At 52.4% G+C, this 13,697-nt stretch overlaps 1 protein-coding gene across 2 annotated transcripts in view; it reads right to left on the bottom strand.

Annotated features, from left to right (window-relative positions):
- Positions 1-13,697, bottom strand: part of Cdhr2 (cadherin related family member 2) — a 34,920-nt gene that overhangs the window by 7,175 nt on the left and 14,048 nt on the right. For both annotated transcript variants that reach the window (XM_087896609.1, XM_087896610.1), the window contains 15 exons: positions 12,953-13,042; positions 12,210-12,335; positions 11,899-12,045; positions 11,742-11,817; positions 11,535-11,650; positions 11,212-11,445; positions 10,213-10,368; positions 9,968-10,129; positions 9,637-9,698; positions 8,576-8,819; positions 5,668-5,907; positions 4,172-4,241; positions 3,290-3,895; positions 2,208-2,279; positions 1,727-1,776 (listed from right to left, as the gene is read on the bottom strand). In XM_087896609.1, coding sequence (XP_087752735.1) covers positions 1,727-1,776; positions 2,208-2,279; positions 3,290-3,895; positions 4,172-4,241; positions 5,668-5,907; positions 8,576-8,819; positions 9,637-9,698; positions 9,968-10,129; positions 10,213-10,368; positions 11,212-11,445; positions 11,535-11,650; positions 11,742-11,817; positions 11,899-12,045; positions 12,210-12,335; positions 12,953-13,042 — 2,451 coding nt within the window. The remainder of the gene's footprint in view (positions 1-1,726; positions 1,777-2,207; positions 2,280-3,289; positions 3,896-4,171; positions 4,242-5,667; positions 5,908-8,575; positions 8,820-9,636; positions 9,699-9,967; positions 10,130-10,212; positions 10,369-11,211; positions 11,446-11,534; positions 11,651-11,741; positions 11,818-11,898; positions 12,046-12,209; positions 12,336-12,952; positions 13,043-13,697) is intronic.

The raw sequence follows: 13,697 nt of genomic DNA, 5'->3' as shown, positions 1-13,697 counted from the left end.
ACGATTAAGAGGAGCCTACATTCCCAGGTGGACCAAAACTATACAAAGAAGAGGGACAAGCATTCTAATGCCTTTAAAAAGAAAGCAACAGAGAGCTGGGTGTGGTGGCGCACGCCTTTATTCCCTGCACTCAGAAGGCAGAGGCAGGTAGATCCCTATGAGTTCGAGGTCAGCCAAGACTGTTACACAGAGAAACCCTGTCTCTCTCTCTCTCACACACACACACACACAAATGCAATAGGTCCATAGGGCTTCAAGCTCAGGGTGAACAGCTGGGCTTCAGGACATGAAAAGGAGTTAGTTTTTAAAAAACACCAGTTCGACCAAGAAGCGATTCAGTCAGTAAATCGCTCGCCATGCAGGCACAAGGCCTGGCCTGCTTTTGTGAACCAGAATTCCTCATAACAGACCAGATACCATGGAATGTGCTTGTAATCCCAGCACTGGGGAGGTGGGGGCAGGTGCATCCCTGGGGCCTGTCAACCTACTAGGCAAGCTCTAGGCTACTCAGAATCCTATCTCAAAAAAAAAAAAAGCTCCAAGGAACAATGCCCTACATTGTTCTTAGCACACACATACATACTACCCATATCACATACATCCATATGTTTATATACACAGATACACATATATGTATACACACACATGTATACATGCACACTACCCATAACATATACGCAAATGTGCGTATACACAGATACATACACACACATATATACACACATTCATACCCACCACACACATAAACAAGCATGTACACCCACCTACACATGTGTACCTGCACATACACACACACACATACAAAAGAAAACAATTCAAAATCATGACTAAATCAGGACATTGGGAAACAGTTGACTGAGGACTGGAGATTAACTGTGGTTTTTTATTTTTTTTAACTATTTTTTTAAATTTTACATACCAATCCCAGTTCCCTCTCCCTCCCCTACTCCTGCTCCCCATCCCCCCCACTCTGTGTTAAATTTTGAAAGAACCTAGAAGGAAAAATTGTTGTCCCAAGAGAAGCACTGTTCTGAGGACACCCTCAGCTCTGCATGGGAAGGGCCACACCTTTCCGAGCCTGGGGTACATCATCTATGTAGCGCTAGTCGGGAGCCACCAGCCTCTTATCAAAGAGGGAAACTGAGCTGGGCACGGTGGCTCATGCCTTTAATCTCAGTACCACAGAAGCAGAGGCAGGCAGATTTGAGGCAAGCCTGTTCTACATAGTGAGATCCAAAATAGCCAAGGCTACAAAGTCAGACCCTGTCTCGAAACACACACACATAGGAAACTTAATCCCAGAGAAGCAAGACAGCTCCAGCCCCAGGGCCTCACCCCACATGGCCTAGCCACCCTCTAGTCACAGCTGACATCCATCACCATAACAAATTGAAAGCATTGCTATAATTGTGCTCAGGAAGCTATTTAAGCAGAAGAAACCCTTTTAATTTACAGTTGGCTATGGGTTCTCGATCGCACTCGAGAATTCTGGCGTCGTCAGGAAATCTAGCTTACAAATGGCGTTTCTGGTCATGAAATTTTTATGAATACTAAATTGAACAATTAGCGGAAGGGAGGCACATCGACTGGGCCAGCACTGCACAGCTCAGGCTTTGTGTCCACCGGTTCTGAGCCCATCAGATCCAGGGCTGAGACACCTGAGGGGCTGGTGAAAGCCCCGAAGGCCTTAGTCCTGTGACTGGCACGACTGGAGCTGGCGACTCACCTGGACATAGGCCACCGTCTGGCTGGGCAGCACGAGTTCCGGGATGATCACTGCAAATATGAGCAGGAAGAGGTCAGCACGGCTGGGACAGCGCCGGCTGGGATAGCGCCAGCTGAGACAGCGCCAGCGGGCCCGCACTGCTGAGTCCACACCACAAGCCCGCCCCCAATCCCTCGACAAGAGTGACCCATTGCCGCTGTTCCTGAGGCTGTCATAGGCAAGGCATCCGTCCCCATTGTACATATGGGGAGATCGAGGCTCAGAGAGGAAAGGCCTGCCTTAGAGCCAGCCAACCGCTGATCCAGAACCGCAATGAAAACTCAGATGTCCCCTTCTAGCTACAATCTGGGGCAGAGGTGGGCTGGACCCCACTGTCGCCTAGAGAGGGTTTCTCAGGGTGAGAGAGGGAGGGTGTCTAAGGGTAATCCCGTGTTAGGAGGTGCGTGGAGGTAGGGTGAAGATGGTGGCTTCACTCATTCACCAAAGGTCTGGTGGTTAGGCAGGAAATAGGGAGCGTTGTCGTTCTTGTCCTCAATGTTGATGGGGAGGCTTCCTGAGGAGGATGAGATCACGTGGGTCAAAGTTCTGAGCAAAGTCCTCACCCAAAGAGCCTGGGTCTCAGCAGGCTTTCTCCGCCCCTGCTCTTCCTGTCCCATTGCACATCCCTGTTCCTCACCCAGGGGTCTCCACAGTCTCCTCTAGAGCTCCTGTCTGTTAATGTGGTCCCCACCCTCATGGAGGACAAACAACGGGTCAGAGCCATGCAAGAGTGGCAATCCAGGAGTGGTCTGGGTCTTCCCCAGCTGACCAAGGCATTTTATACATGGATGGGTGTCATTCAGTAGCAGCATAACTTGGCTGGTATAAGAAAGATCTGGGGCTCCATTCTCAACACACCTAAAAGTAAGTATGTGTGTGTGGGTGTGTGTGGGTGTGAGTGTAGGGGTGTATGTGGTGGAAATATTATACATGTTTGTCTATATTAATATCTAAGTGTGATGCAAATTTTTATGTCAGTTGGTCATTTAAACACTCACTCTGAGCCAGGAGTAATGACACACAACTATAAATCTCAACACTTGGGAGACTGATGCAGGAGGATTATAAATTTGAGGCCAGTCTGGGCTACAGAGTGAGACCCTATCTCAACAAAACAAAATTAAAAAGCTCCTACCCACTCTTTGCCTTGGCTGCTTCATCTTTAAATTGGCTGGGCATGACTAGCTCATGAACTGTGCAGGAATAAAATGAGCAAATTCCCTAAGGTGTCTGGCACAGTTCCGTGCTGTGCTCACTGTTAACACAGCCCTCGTGCCCATGTGGAGGTAGATGCGGCTGCAGCTGGCTCTGGGGTGCTGTCTCCTGTGTACCGTTTCACCAATGGCAGCCTTCAGTCGCTGCTTCCAGGCACCCCACTAAACACTCTTCATAACCTGCCTCTTGACCAGCCCCCCTTGAACAGATGGAGAACAGAATCTCCGAGAGCACATGGCCAGTGACATAGCTGACAAGGGTTGATGTGGGTCCCTGCACTCTAAGCTGCAGCCTTGCAGGCCTTCTCACCATTGCTGCTGTACGCCTCAAAGCCGGAATCTGTGGTGAGGTCATGTGCCCGCACAACCAGTGTGACCAGGTGACAAGCCTCATAATCGATGGCCTCACTCTGATTGATGTACACGGAGCCGTCGGAATCCACGGAGAACCAGCCGTGGCACACGCTGCCCACGTCAATGTTATCCTTGGTGCAGAGGACGTTCACTAGCTCTATGCTCAGCAAGGCCGCAGTATCCACATCCTGGGCTTTCACCTGAGCCACCTGGCCATACTGGGAGCCATTCTCAGCCACAGATATGGCCTGGAGTGAGGTTGGATCCAGGGTAGGTGGCTCATCATTCACATCCACCACAGTTACCATGACGTTTGCCGTGGAATCGAAGTTCTGGGGGCCCGGGTTCTCAGCGCTCACTGTCAGATTGAAGAATTTCTGTGCTTCGTAGTCCAGGCTCACATCAGGGAGCAGCCAGATGGACCCCTCGGCGCACCCTTGTGCCAGCACATTGCCTCGGACAATAAAGTTGCTGACACCAGTCCCGGACAGGCTGAAGCTGATGCGGTTGTTGGCTTCGGTCTGGTCAGCATCGCAGGCTTTCACAGTGCCCACAAACTCTCCTGTGTACAAAGGACAGAGCTTGGAGGACCAGTCGTGCAGGCCTTAGGCACACCAGGCCGGTCCTATAATGGAGCTGTTAGCATGGGCCTTACTATTTGGTGTCAGAGATGGGATGTAAACAAGCTCTACTCCAGTGTGCCCTTCCCCAAGTGCTGCTTCACCAAAGGATGACACCTGCATGTGCCTAAGGTGCCAGGATACATAATCCCCTGCCATCTGTACAGCTAACCCATTGCCCAGCTCCCTGGGCCCAAACCAGCCCAGAGGGCACATACCTGGATCCCTCTCCATCACAAAGAATTCATAGGAGGACTGATTGAATATAGGCCGGTTGTCATTGATATCCTAAAGGGAGAAGCAGATCTGAGTCCTAGGGACCTCGTAGCCCCAGGTTCACCTTCCCCAGAGACATCTGAGAAGCCAGTAATGCCTCTACACAGATAGAACCATCGATTCTGTGACCCTCAGTTTCCAGATTTGTCGACAGCCTTCAGAGAAGGTCAAGAAGTGGTCCTTCTGTTTGTCTGACTTCAGCCCAGAACCATAGTTCCACCTCCCAGAACTATTCCAGGTCCCTGACTGGGTCCCCATCTGGCTTATCCTGAGGTCCCCTTTCTCAGTCCTGTGACATCAGTTCTGTGTCCAGTCTGAACTGGAATCTGATGCCCTGGACACGTGATGCTTTCTGTCCTTGCCTACCATGTACTGCCGGAGCCCTGCATCCCATCTTCTCCCCAGTGTTGTCCTGTGTCGGGGAGATGCCCTGGGTGCTCCAACCCTTCCCAATTGCTGGCATACATGCAAGCTTTGATGGTCAGTTTTCCCAGAGTGGAGACCTGGGAACAGAATTCTAGCCCTTCGATAAGGTGCGTCTTCCCTACTCTTCCTCCCTGATCCTTCCCTTCCTTTTGTCTTTCTCTACCCCCTCTCTCTCTGTCCTTCTCCCTTGTCTTTTTCTGAGATGGAGCTCTCATCATGTAACCCAAATCCTTCTGGAAGTGCAGAAGGGGCCTCTGCTGGCTGAGGCGCTTGGTCTGATGGGGACTCCTCAGACACACATCACTGATTTCTTGCGCAAGGCTGCTGAATTCTCATGGTTGTCCTGACTCACACGGGAGTGGCTAAGACATCAGCTCTGAGTCCATTCCTGCTCTGCCTCTCCTGTGGCTCTGGCTCCAGTGTCCCCATCTGAAAGCAGGGGCAGCCTCTGACACTTACAACAAGAGTGTGAAGCTCTCCGGGGCAAAGGGACCCCTCCACTTCAGGAAGTGTAATTCTTCATTTTTCCTTTAGTATTCGACAATATCCCCAGGATGCCAACAAGTCCTAAATCTATTCAGTGTCTTCATTATCTCTGAGGTCACAAGGTCTGCTATGTATCCCAGGATGGACTAAATCTCTCAATTACCCTGCCTTAGTCTCTCATGCTTTGGCCCGTGCTTTCTTAATAAAATGGTTGTCACCATCCCTTTCTCTTGTATAGGAGACACAGTTGGAGCCCACTTCCTCCGCCTTTAGTCTTGGCTTGGTGTCAGTCAGAAGGGTTCCAGGAAAGACTGGGCATTGAGCAACCTCCCTGGGTGACGGCCCCTTCAGAACGTCTCCCTTCGTTCATGTTGATTTCACCCCTCGTCTTTCTGACTTAAGGGCTCGATTGCCAAGGTCTGCCCGGCTGAGCTCTTAACCTGTCATCTACCATGCTGCACAAGGCAGGAAGTGTGACGTGTGCTAGAACCAGGGAGCTAGGCTGGGTGAGAGCACACTGCCTTACCTCCACAGTGATCGTGACATTGACATCAGTGCTGAGGGAAGGATCGCCACAGTCAGCCACGCGCACAGTTAGCACGATTTGACCCTCCAGGGCAGGGTCAATGTCCTCTCGATCCAGGGGCTCCAGATTCCTGAGGACTCCCGTGTCAGGGTCTATGGAGAAGTTCTGGCTATAGGGCCCAGGCAGCAGGCTGAAGAGCAGGCGGCTGTTGTTGGTGCCTGCCTGGTCGTCATCATAGGCCTGTGAACACAGCTGTTCGTGAATCGGGTATCTAGGCCTCAGGCTCACCCCTCTCTCCCACACTGGTCTAAGTCTCCATTGGCTGGAACTGGGGGCGGGGGGGGAGACAGGCCATGGCTCCCTGCTGAGATATGGGGTACAGCCAGCAGGAGCTCTCAGCCTCAGCCTTGAGGGTGTCCACCTCCCAGAAAACTGCTGCGTGTATCTTGCAAATCTGGGCCTGAGCTAGGCCCTGGGGAGAGACCTGAAGAGGAGATTCCCATAAAGCTGATGCTACAGAAAGGGGAATGGGAGCATATACGGAGACTCGATATTTCTTTTTAAATGTAAAAGTGTGAAATCAAAAAAAATGGCTGATTTCCCACAATTGCTGCAGCATGCACTGTTTCTATTTCTCTCTCCCTCTGTCTGTCTTTCTATTCACACACACACACACACACACACACACACACACACACACACACACACACGGTGTGTGCTATTTATTTTGAGACATGGTCTTATGTGGCCCAAGCTGGCCTCATACTCGGTATGCAGCCAAGGATGACTTCAAGCTTCTGATCCTCCTGCCTCCACACTCAGAGGTCTGGGACCTCAGGCATGCACTGACACACCACCCTGTGTATGTGGCATCAGGAACAGAACCCAGTGCTTATGCGCAGGCTAGACAAGCCCCCACCAACTGAATTACATCCCTAGCCCAATACTATATTTATTTCATTTTTAAAGATGAATTTTTTTTTATTTTATATGTGTGAATGTTTTGCCTGCACGTATTTAAGTGTAGCATTTAGGTACAGTGCTCACAGAAGCCAAAAGAGGGCATCAGGCCCCTGGAACTGGAGTTACAGACATTTGTGAGCCACCATGGGGATACTGGGTCCTCTCCAAGAGCAGAGAGTGCTCTTAACTGCTGAGCCAACCCTCCTGCTCCCCACCCAATTTTTTTTTTAAATGGGGTCTCACTATGTAGTCCTGACTGACCTGGAACTCTCAGAGATCTGCCTGCTGCTGCTTTTCAAAGGTGAAATCAAAGTGTTCATCACTACATCCGGCTACAGTGCTGTACTTTTTCAACAACTCATTCTTCATACCAAGGGTGTGTGTGTGTGTGTGTGTGTGTGTGTGTGTGTGCGCGCGCGCGCGTGTGTGTATGTGTGTGTGTGTCTGTGTGTGTCTCTGTGTGTGTGTGTCTGTATGAATGCATGCTTGTCTTGTCAGGGCCCCAGGCATGCTGGACTACACTGGAATGAGCCTGCACAAAGGGCGCATGCTCTTCGTGACCCAACCTTGACCTGAGGCCGTCCGCCTGATTCCCAGCCACGCTGTCACCCCTGCAGCTCCACAGCCCTGCAGCTCCACACCCCTGCAGCTCCACAGCCCTGCTCCCTTTGACAGCAAGGACAACACCAGCAGCAAAGGTCTGTGATTTGCTTAGCGGGAGCCCCAGGAACAGAGGACAGCTTGGATTTGCCTCTGAGCATTGGGGTTCAGCAAAGGACTCAACAGGGCCGAGATGGGAGCTATCCTTGTCTTTCCGCCCTGTTCACCCTACATCATTGCCTTCGCTTCGGTTCTGTTGGGTCTTGCTCAGTAAATGCACCCTTCGTAAGCAGCCAGAGATGGCTCTTCCAAAGGCACAACCTATCTGTCCCCACGAAGGGCCTCCCAGCTTGGCCAGTTAATCCACCAAGCACTCCTCTGCATCCATAAAGGTGCCGCAGTTCTGGCAATCACAAATGTTTCTGCCACGAGACTCTTAAAGACCAGGGCCAGAAGGAGCAAGTCCACTGAGACCAGGACTTCGGCCCCGCCACTGCCATTGGCCAGCTGTGCAATCACTGAAAGACTTGACCTTGGAACATCTGCAGGGAGCCTCAGTCTCTGAGCGACAGAGGTACTGAGGTCAAGAGATGGCCTTCTGAGGACCCTTCTCACAAGGTTCCATCCGGGCCATCCTGACGGAGAGATTCTCAGTCTCACACCATAGGGTGGAGGGCTCCCCATGCATCTCTGAAACCATGACTAGGGTTTTACCATGTGACCCTGATAACCTGGCCACTGAGATGTCTGGTTTCAGCTTTGGCTGTTGAACCTGCAACCCGCTCCCATGGGCTGTGTTCCAACTGTGTTCTTTGGGTTCTGGATCTTAATGCTGCCTTTGGACCCTTAATAACACCACCCATTTTTTGTTATTTGTTCTCTGTTTGGATTTTGGGTTTTGTGTTGCTTTTATTTTTCTCAAAACAGGCTTTGTCTTTGTAGCCCTGACTATCTTGGAATTCGCTCTGTAGACCAGGCTGGCCTCAAACTCAGAGATCCCTCTGCCTCTGCCTCCCGAATGCTGGGGTATGCCCCACCATGCCTGGCTTGGATCTTACTTTTTATGTAGGCCACATCAAATCTTTTTGGAATGAGTGGGGAATTAAAGAGCAATTAGTCTGTGAGTCCTACTCCATGCCAGGCCTCTGCAGAGTTCCTCAGCCCCATTATCTCAGGCCCCGCTGACCCTGTGAATAAGGACTACGACCTTTCATTTTCTAAGAGGAAATATGTGCCCAGAGAGACTGAGTAACTTCCTCAGAGCCACACAGTAGAGCTGAGACTTCATACAGGCCCAGCATGGACCCCTCCCCCACTAACCCACCGGGTCCGAGGTGGCTCTCACCTGGATGGTCACAGAGACATCGCCGTCCCCCTCTGGCACAAAGACATTGTAGGAGCCTCGGACCACAGGTGCGTTGTCATTAACATCCAGCAGAGTGATCTGTAGCGTGGTAGTGCCAGACTGGCTCCCGCCGTCCGTGGCCTGCAGTGTGAGGTAGTACACAGCCTGCTTCTCCCGGTCCAGCAGCGTGCCATTTTTCACAATCACTTCGCCTGAGTTTGGATCCACTTCAAACAGGTCATCTCTGCTCGGAGTGACCGGATTTAGCCAATAAAACGACAGGACATGCACTTACATTTGAACTTCAGACAAATGATAACACAGCCTTGAATGAATCTTCTGCCATATTTCCAGCATACTTTTGACTGTGGGCTGGTCATGCTGTGAGTACCCCCAAGCCTCCAGGTGTGGGACACTTGGTCCGCAGTGTGGAATGATGTTAGGAGGTATAGGGGCCTCTGTGAGATGGGGCCTTTTGGGAAGTTGTCCCTGGCCCCTTCCCTTCCACTGAGTTCCTTTCTTGTCATATGAACTCTCCACCCTATACAGGGTTCCACCACATGATTTAAGATACTGTGAAATCCTCACATGGCACAGCAGATGGCACCCCATGCCTCTGAGCCTCCGGAACTAAATAAACCTTTCTCTTTATAAAATACCCTGCCTCGGGCATTTTATTATAGTCATAGAAAACGAGCCATTTTTTAAAAAATAGTTTCTCTGGGGGTTAGAGAGATGGCTCAGAGGTTAAGAGCACTGGCTGCTCTTCCAGAGGTCCTGAGTTCAATTCCCAGCAACCACATGGTGGCTCACAGCCATCTGTAATGAGGTCTGGTACCCTCTTCTGGCCAGCAAGCACACAGACAGACAGAATACTGTATACATAATAAATAAATAAATAAATAAATAAATCTTTAAAAAAATAGTTTTTCTGGAATGGACACACAACCGAGCACTTTGTGCTTTTACGGGCTGCTCCGTTCTGCAGCTCTAGCCCCATGGGGAGGTAGAGAAGAGACCTTCCCCACCCCACCCCACCCCCGCACACCTTGAGAGCTTACCCGTTTCCACCAAGCAGACTGTAGGTGATCCGACCCCATTCGCCCGTATCTGGGTCTGCAGCCTGTGAGGCAAAGATGGCAGGCCACTGGAGACAGGGCCATCTGTGGCAGCACACAGCTCATTCGCTAAGGCTGTTTGTTGTGCACCCTGACTCCAAAGGCTCACCACACGTCTGCATTCACTCCAGACACTCCACAACCCGGGTACATTCGAACACGTACGCGTGCTTGCCGGGACCCGGTGGCATTGAATGGAACAGAGTCTGGGACGGTCTTGGATTGACCTTTTTCAACATCTTCCTCCCAGCACGGTCCATCCAGTATCACTCACCTTGATACTGTTGGTGACCACAAAGCCTGTTGGACTGTTCTCTGGCACGGTGAGTTCGTACAAACTCTGAGAGAACGTGGGCCTGTGGTCATTAATGTCTCTGAGATGGATGGTCACCGTGGCAACCGAGGATTCCTTGCTGACTGAGTCAGTGGCCACAACCTGCGGACAGAAGAACAGGTGGCAATACGGGGGGACCTGATTGCTATGGCCTCCGAGTCCCACAGCGTCTTGGCGAGCCATACCTGCACCTTCATCACTGTCTTCTTCTCATAGTCCACCAGCTCTGAGTTTCTCACCACTACCTGCACACTGGCAGACCCCGCTGCTCGCTCTGGGGACACGCTGAAGGCTTCAGCATCTTCCCCCTCCACTGACAGCAGGAAGGTACCATTATCGCCCTGTAAAGGAGGGTGGTATAGTAAGGATTGACCCCTTACAACTGCTTACCCAACCTCCAAGCTCAGGCCTTCTGCGGAAACTCTGCCTCAGTGAGACCCACGGGGGAGTCAGAAAAGGCCGAGACAATAATCCAGGCGAGAGAAGCTGGACTGGCTTTTCAGCTCTGCGGATGCAGTCTCAGAGGACTGCCCTGGGCACTGTGAGTCTCCAGGGCTGGAGAGATAAGCCACACTCACTCCACACCCATAATATTTCCATCAACCTTCGTTACCCGCCATCAACTCGCCACCCACACCCGTCCAGGCCTGTTCCCTCACAGCTGCCCTCCAGCACTGGCCACCGGCTTCGCACGCCCACCAGCCTCGTGTCACCACCTGGCAAACTCCACTCAACTCCACATCACCCAATCCCGTCAAGCCATGGTCTCACCATCACGTAGGAACACCTATGTTCCAGCCACCCTTGCCTAACGCTCCCTTCTTCCCCAAACCGCAGGCTGCCCAGAGCCACTCACTGTCGCCTGGCACCTAATTCCAACCTCCGCCCCACGCTGCTTCTGCTCACTTCACCCAGCTTTCCCCTGAACACTGCCACACGGTGCGCAGCAGCCTCCGCTTTGCACAGCACGCAGATTGGTGCCACCGTCATTACCGTCACGTTTCTGCCTTTGTTCCCCGTGGACCCCACTCATCACCCTGCCACGTGCTCTGCGATCCACTGCCCATCCGGGTCCCACTCATCACCCACTCTCTGTCCCCCTCCGCTACTCCCTTCTCCCATCTGTGAGCCCTCCCTCCTCATCCTTCCTCCACCAGTGCCCCTCCCCTGTCCTGTGCACCTGCCTGGTCTGGGTCGTAGGCCACCATGGTCAGGTCATCGATGGGGATTCGGGCAGAGGTATGCTCATCCACGTAGCCTGCAAAGTTGACTTGGGCCTCTTGGGGGCTAAAGGAGCAGTCGGGGAGGCTGCAGTTGTAAAATTCTGGCTTGTGGTCGTTGACATCGGTCACCCTTATTGTGACCCATATGCTCACGTTGGCATTTTGCCCATAGATGTTAAGATTCTTCTCGGTGGCCTGAGGTAGAAAACATAAGCCTGAGGGTAGAACAGTGCTCAGTGAGTGAGATCAAAGGTCAAGGGTTAGAGAAGAGGAGCCGTACTCACCGTCACCTGTATCTGTACTTCTTCATTATCGTTAAGCAGCTGCTCTCTGTCCAGGGTTCCGCTGACCGCGATGACCCCATCTTCCCCAATGCTGAACCATCCAGACCTTGTGGAATCTAACAGGGAAGCACTTGCAGCAGCTGCTCCAGGGGATCTGACCACCCCACCCTTACCCCAGCCCTCTCTGGGGGACACCCCGGTTCTCACTGGTGATGCTGTAGGTCACAATGTCATTGATGCCTTTGTCGCCATCCACCGCCTCCACCTTCAGCACCGAGGTTCCCTGGGAGGAGGCTTGATGAGAGCCTTTGACCCTTTGCTTAGACACACCGCTACCCAGCACCCTCCGAGCCCCAGCACATACCACGGCCGCATCCTCAGCCACGGAGGCTGAGTAAAACTCTCGGACAAACTGCGGATCCAGGTCTGGTTCATCAAGCACTGAAATGGACAGGAAGACGGGCTGGGAGCATTGGGTCTTTGGTTCGCCATTCAATGTGCCACCTGAGTCCTGTGGGCAAGAAGAGGCCTCCTGCAAGTCAGGGCCACAACCCTGAGACCCCCAGCTCTGCCCACAGTCCCTGAGCCCCCAGCTCTGCCTCTAGCCCCAGAGGCTCCTAGCTCTGCCTACACTCCCTGAGCCCCTGTCTCTGCCTCTGCCTCTGCCTCACTCACACAGGCCTTCAGCTGCAGCTGGTAGAAGGCACTCTTGCTGTTGTAGTTGAGGCTGCCATTCAACACAATGGAGCCATTGTCCAGGATACGGAAAAGATTCTCGCTGTCGTCGGTGCTGGGGATGACCTGTGACAGAGGACGCTCAGGTGAGGCCAGCTCTGGATACCACTGCCCCTCACGCCTCACAAATCCTACACTGAGAGACATAGGGTCAAAGCTTGGCTCTACCATTGGCCAGGAATGCAAATGTTTCCAGGTCATATAATCGCTGAGCCTCAGTTTCTCCCCTTGGTTGGTATAATCACTTCGGTGGGTTAGAAGTAAGTTTTTCGTTGGCGTTCAGGAGTGGTGGGGTCACTAGCAAACTGGCCTTCACAGAACACATGTGCTTCTATTGTCTGGGTGAGCTTGGGCTAGACCCAGGCCCTCTCTGAGTCTTGAGCTCTCCCAGAGCTGTGAATGCTTCAGCCTCTGAGAGGTCTTGACCGTGCTGGTGAAGGGGGTGGGAGCAAGAATTGGACCCTCCTTCAGCAGCAACTGGACAAAGTGAGACTTTCCTGAGGTGGTGGTGGGGTGAGGCAGGCTGGAGAAGTGGAGGGGGTTAGGGAAGCAAGCAGAGGGTGGTCAGAGAAAAGCCAGGGAACCCAGAGCTATGATTGCCTGTGAAGATGCTGCCCCCTGGTGGACATGAGGCTCGGTGAGGCCGGCTCCCACCTGGATTCCCCAGGGACTCTCACACTCACCTTCTCTATGAAGTACCTCACTAAACCGGCGGTCCCGGAGTCCTCGTCCTTAGCCACCACAGAGAATACCACAGAGCCGACTGGCAGGGTCTGTAAAAAAGAACTTTTCACCTGTGTGTTCATCCTATACCAACCCCGGGTTGGGCCTTCAGGGGGACATCAGACAGTTCAAATGGAACAGGCAGCCAGGCGACCGGTGGCACATGCCTTTAATCCGGGGAACAGGACCCCTTCTCCCAAATAACCCTGCCCTGGAAACACCACCACCACCCAGCCTCATATCCCCAGAGCTGGTTTATACAGACTCTCAAGCCCATAAGTGAAAGAACATTCTAGAACCCAGCCTGACTGCACAGTATCCCATGGGCTCCCTAAAGCCACAGCTCGAGTCAGACTTCCTCACTCTTGGCTTCTGAAAGTTCCCCATTCTTTCCAGAATGTGGTCCAAACTGTTTCGGTGGCCCTCAAACATCAGGTGGCTACCTGTCGCTGCCCCTCCCCAGCCTCTGCCTTCCAGCCTCTGAGGTCAGCAAGCCTTATCACTGCCTGAGGACCTTTGCACATGCTGCTTCCCAACCTGGAACATCTTTTCCCTGGAGATCCCCTGGCAGGCCCCTTGGTATCCAGGTCTCTCTCTGGAAGTCACCTACTCGAAGCCAGAAGCAGCCCCTTCCGTGGGGACTTTCTTCCGCTCTTCCCTGTCTTGTCGTTTCTACAGTTGTGAACAGTTGTAGTCTCTGAACTG

This window comes from Myodes glareolus, chromosome 14 (assembly GCF_982192425.1).
Source record: "Myodes glareolus chromosome 14, mMyoGla1.1, whole genome shotgun sequence".
Classification (NCBI taxonomy): Eukaryota; Metazoa; Chordata; class Mammalia; order Rodentia; family Cricetidae; genus Myodes; species Myodes glareolus.
Note: the sequence above shows the minus strand (reverse complement) of the source record. Positions and strands in the feature narration are given on the sequence as shown.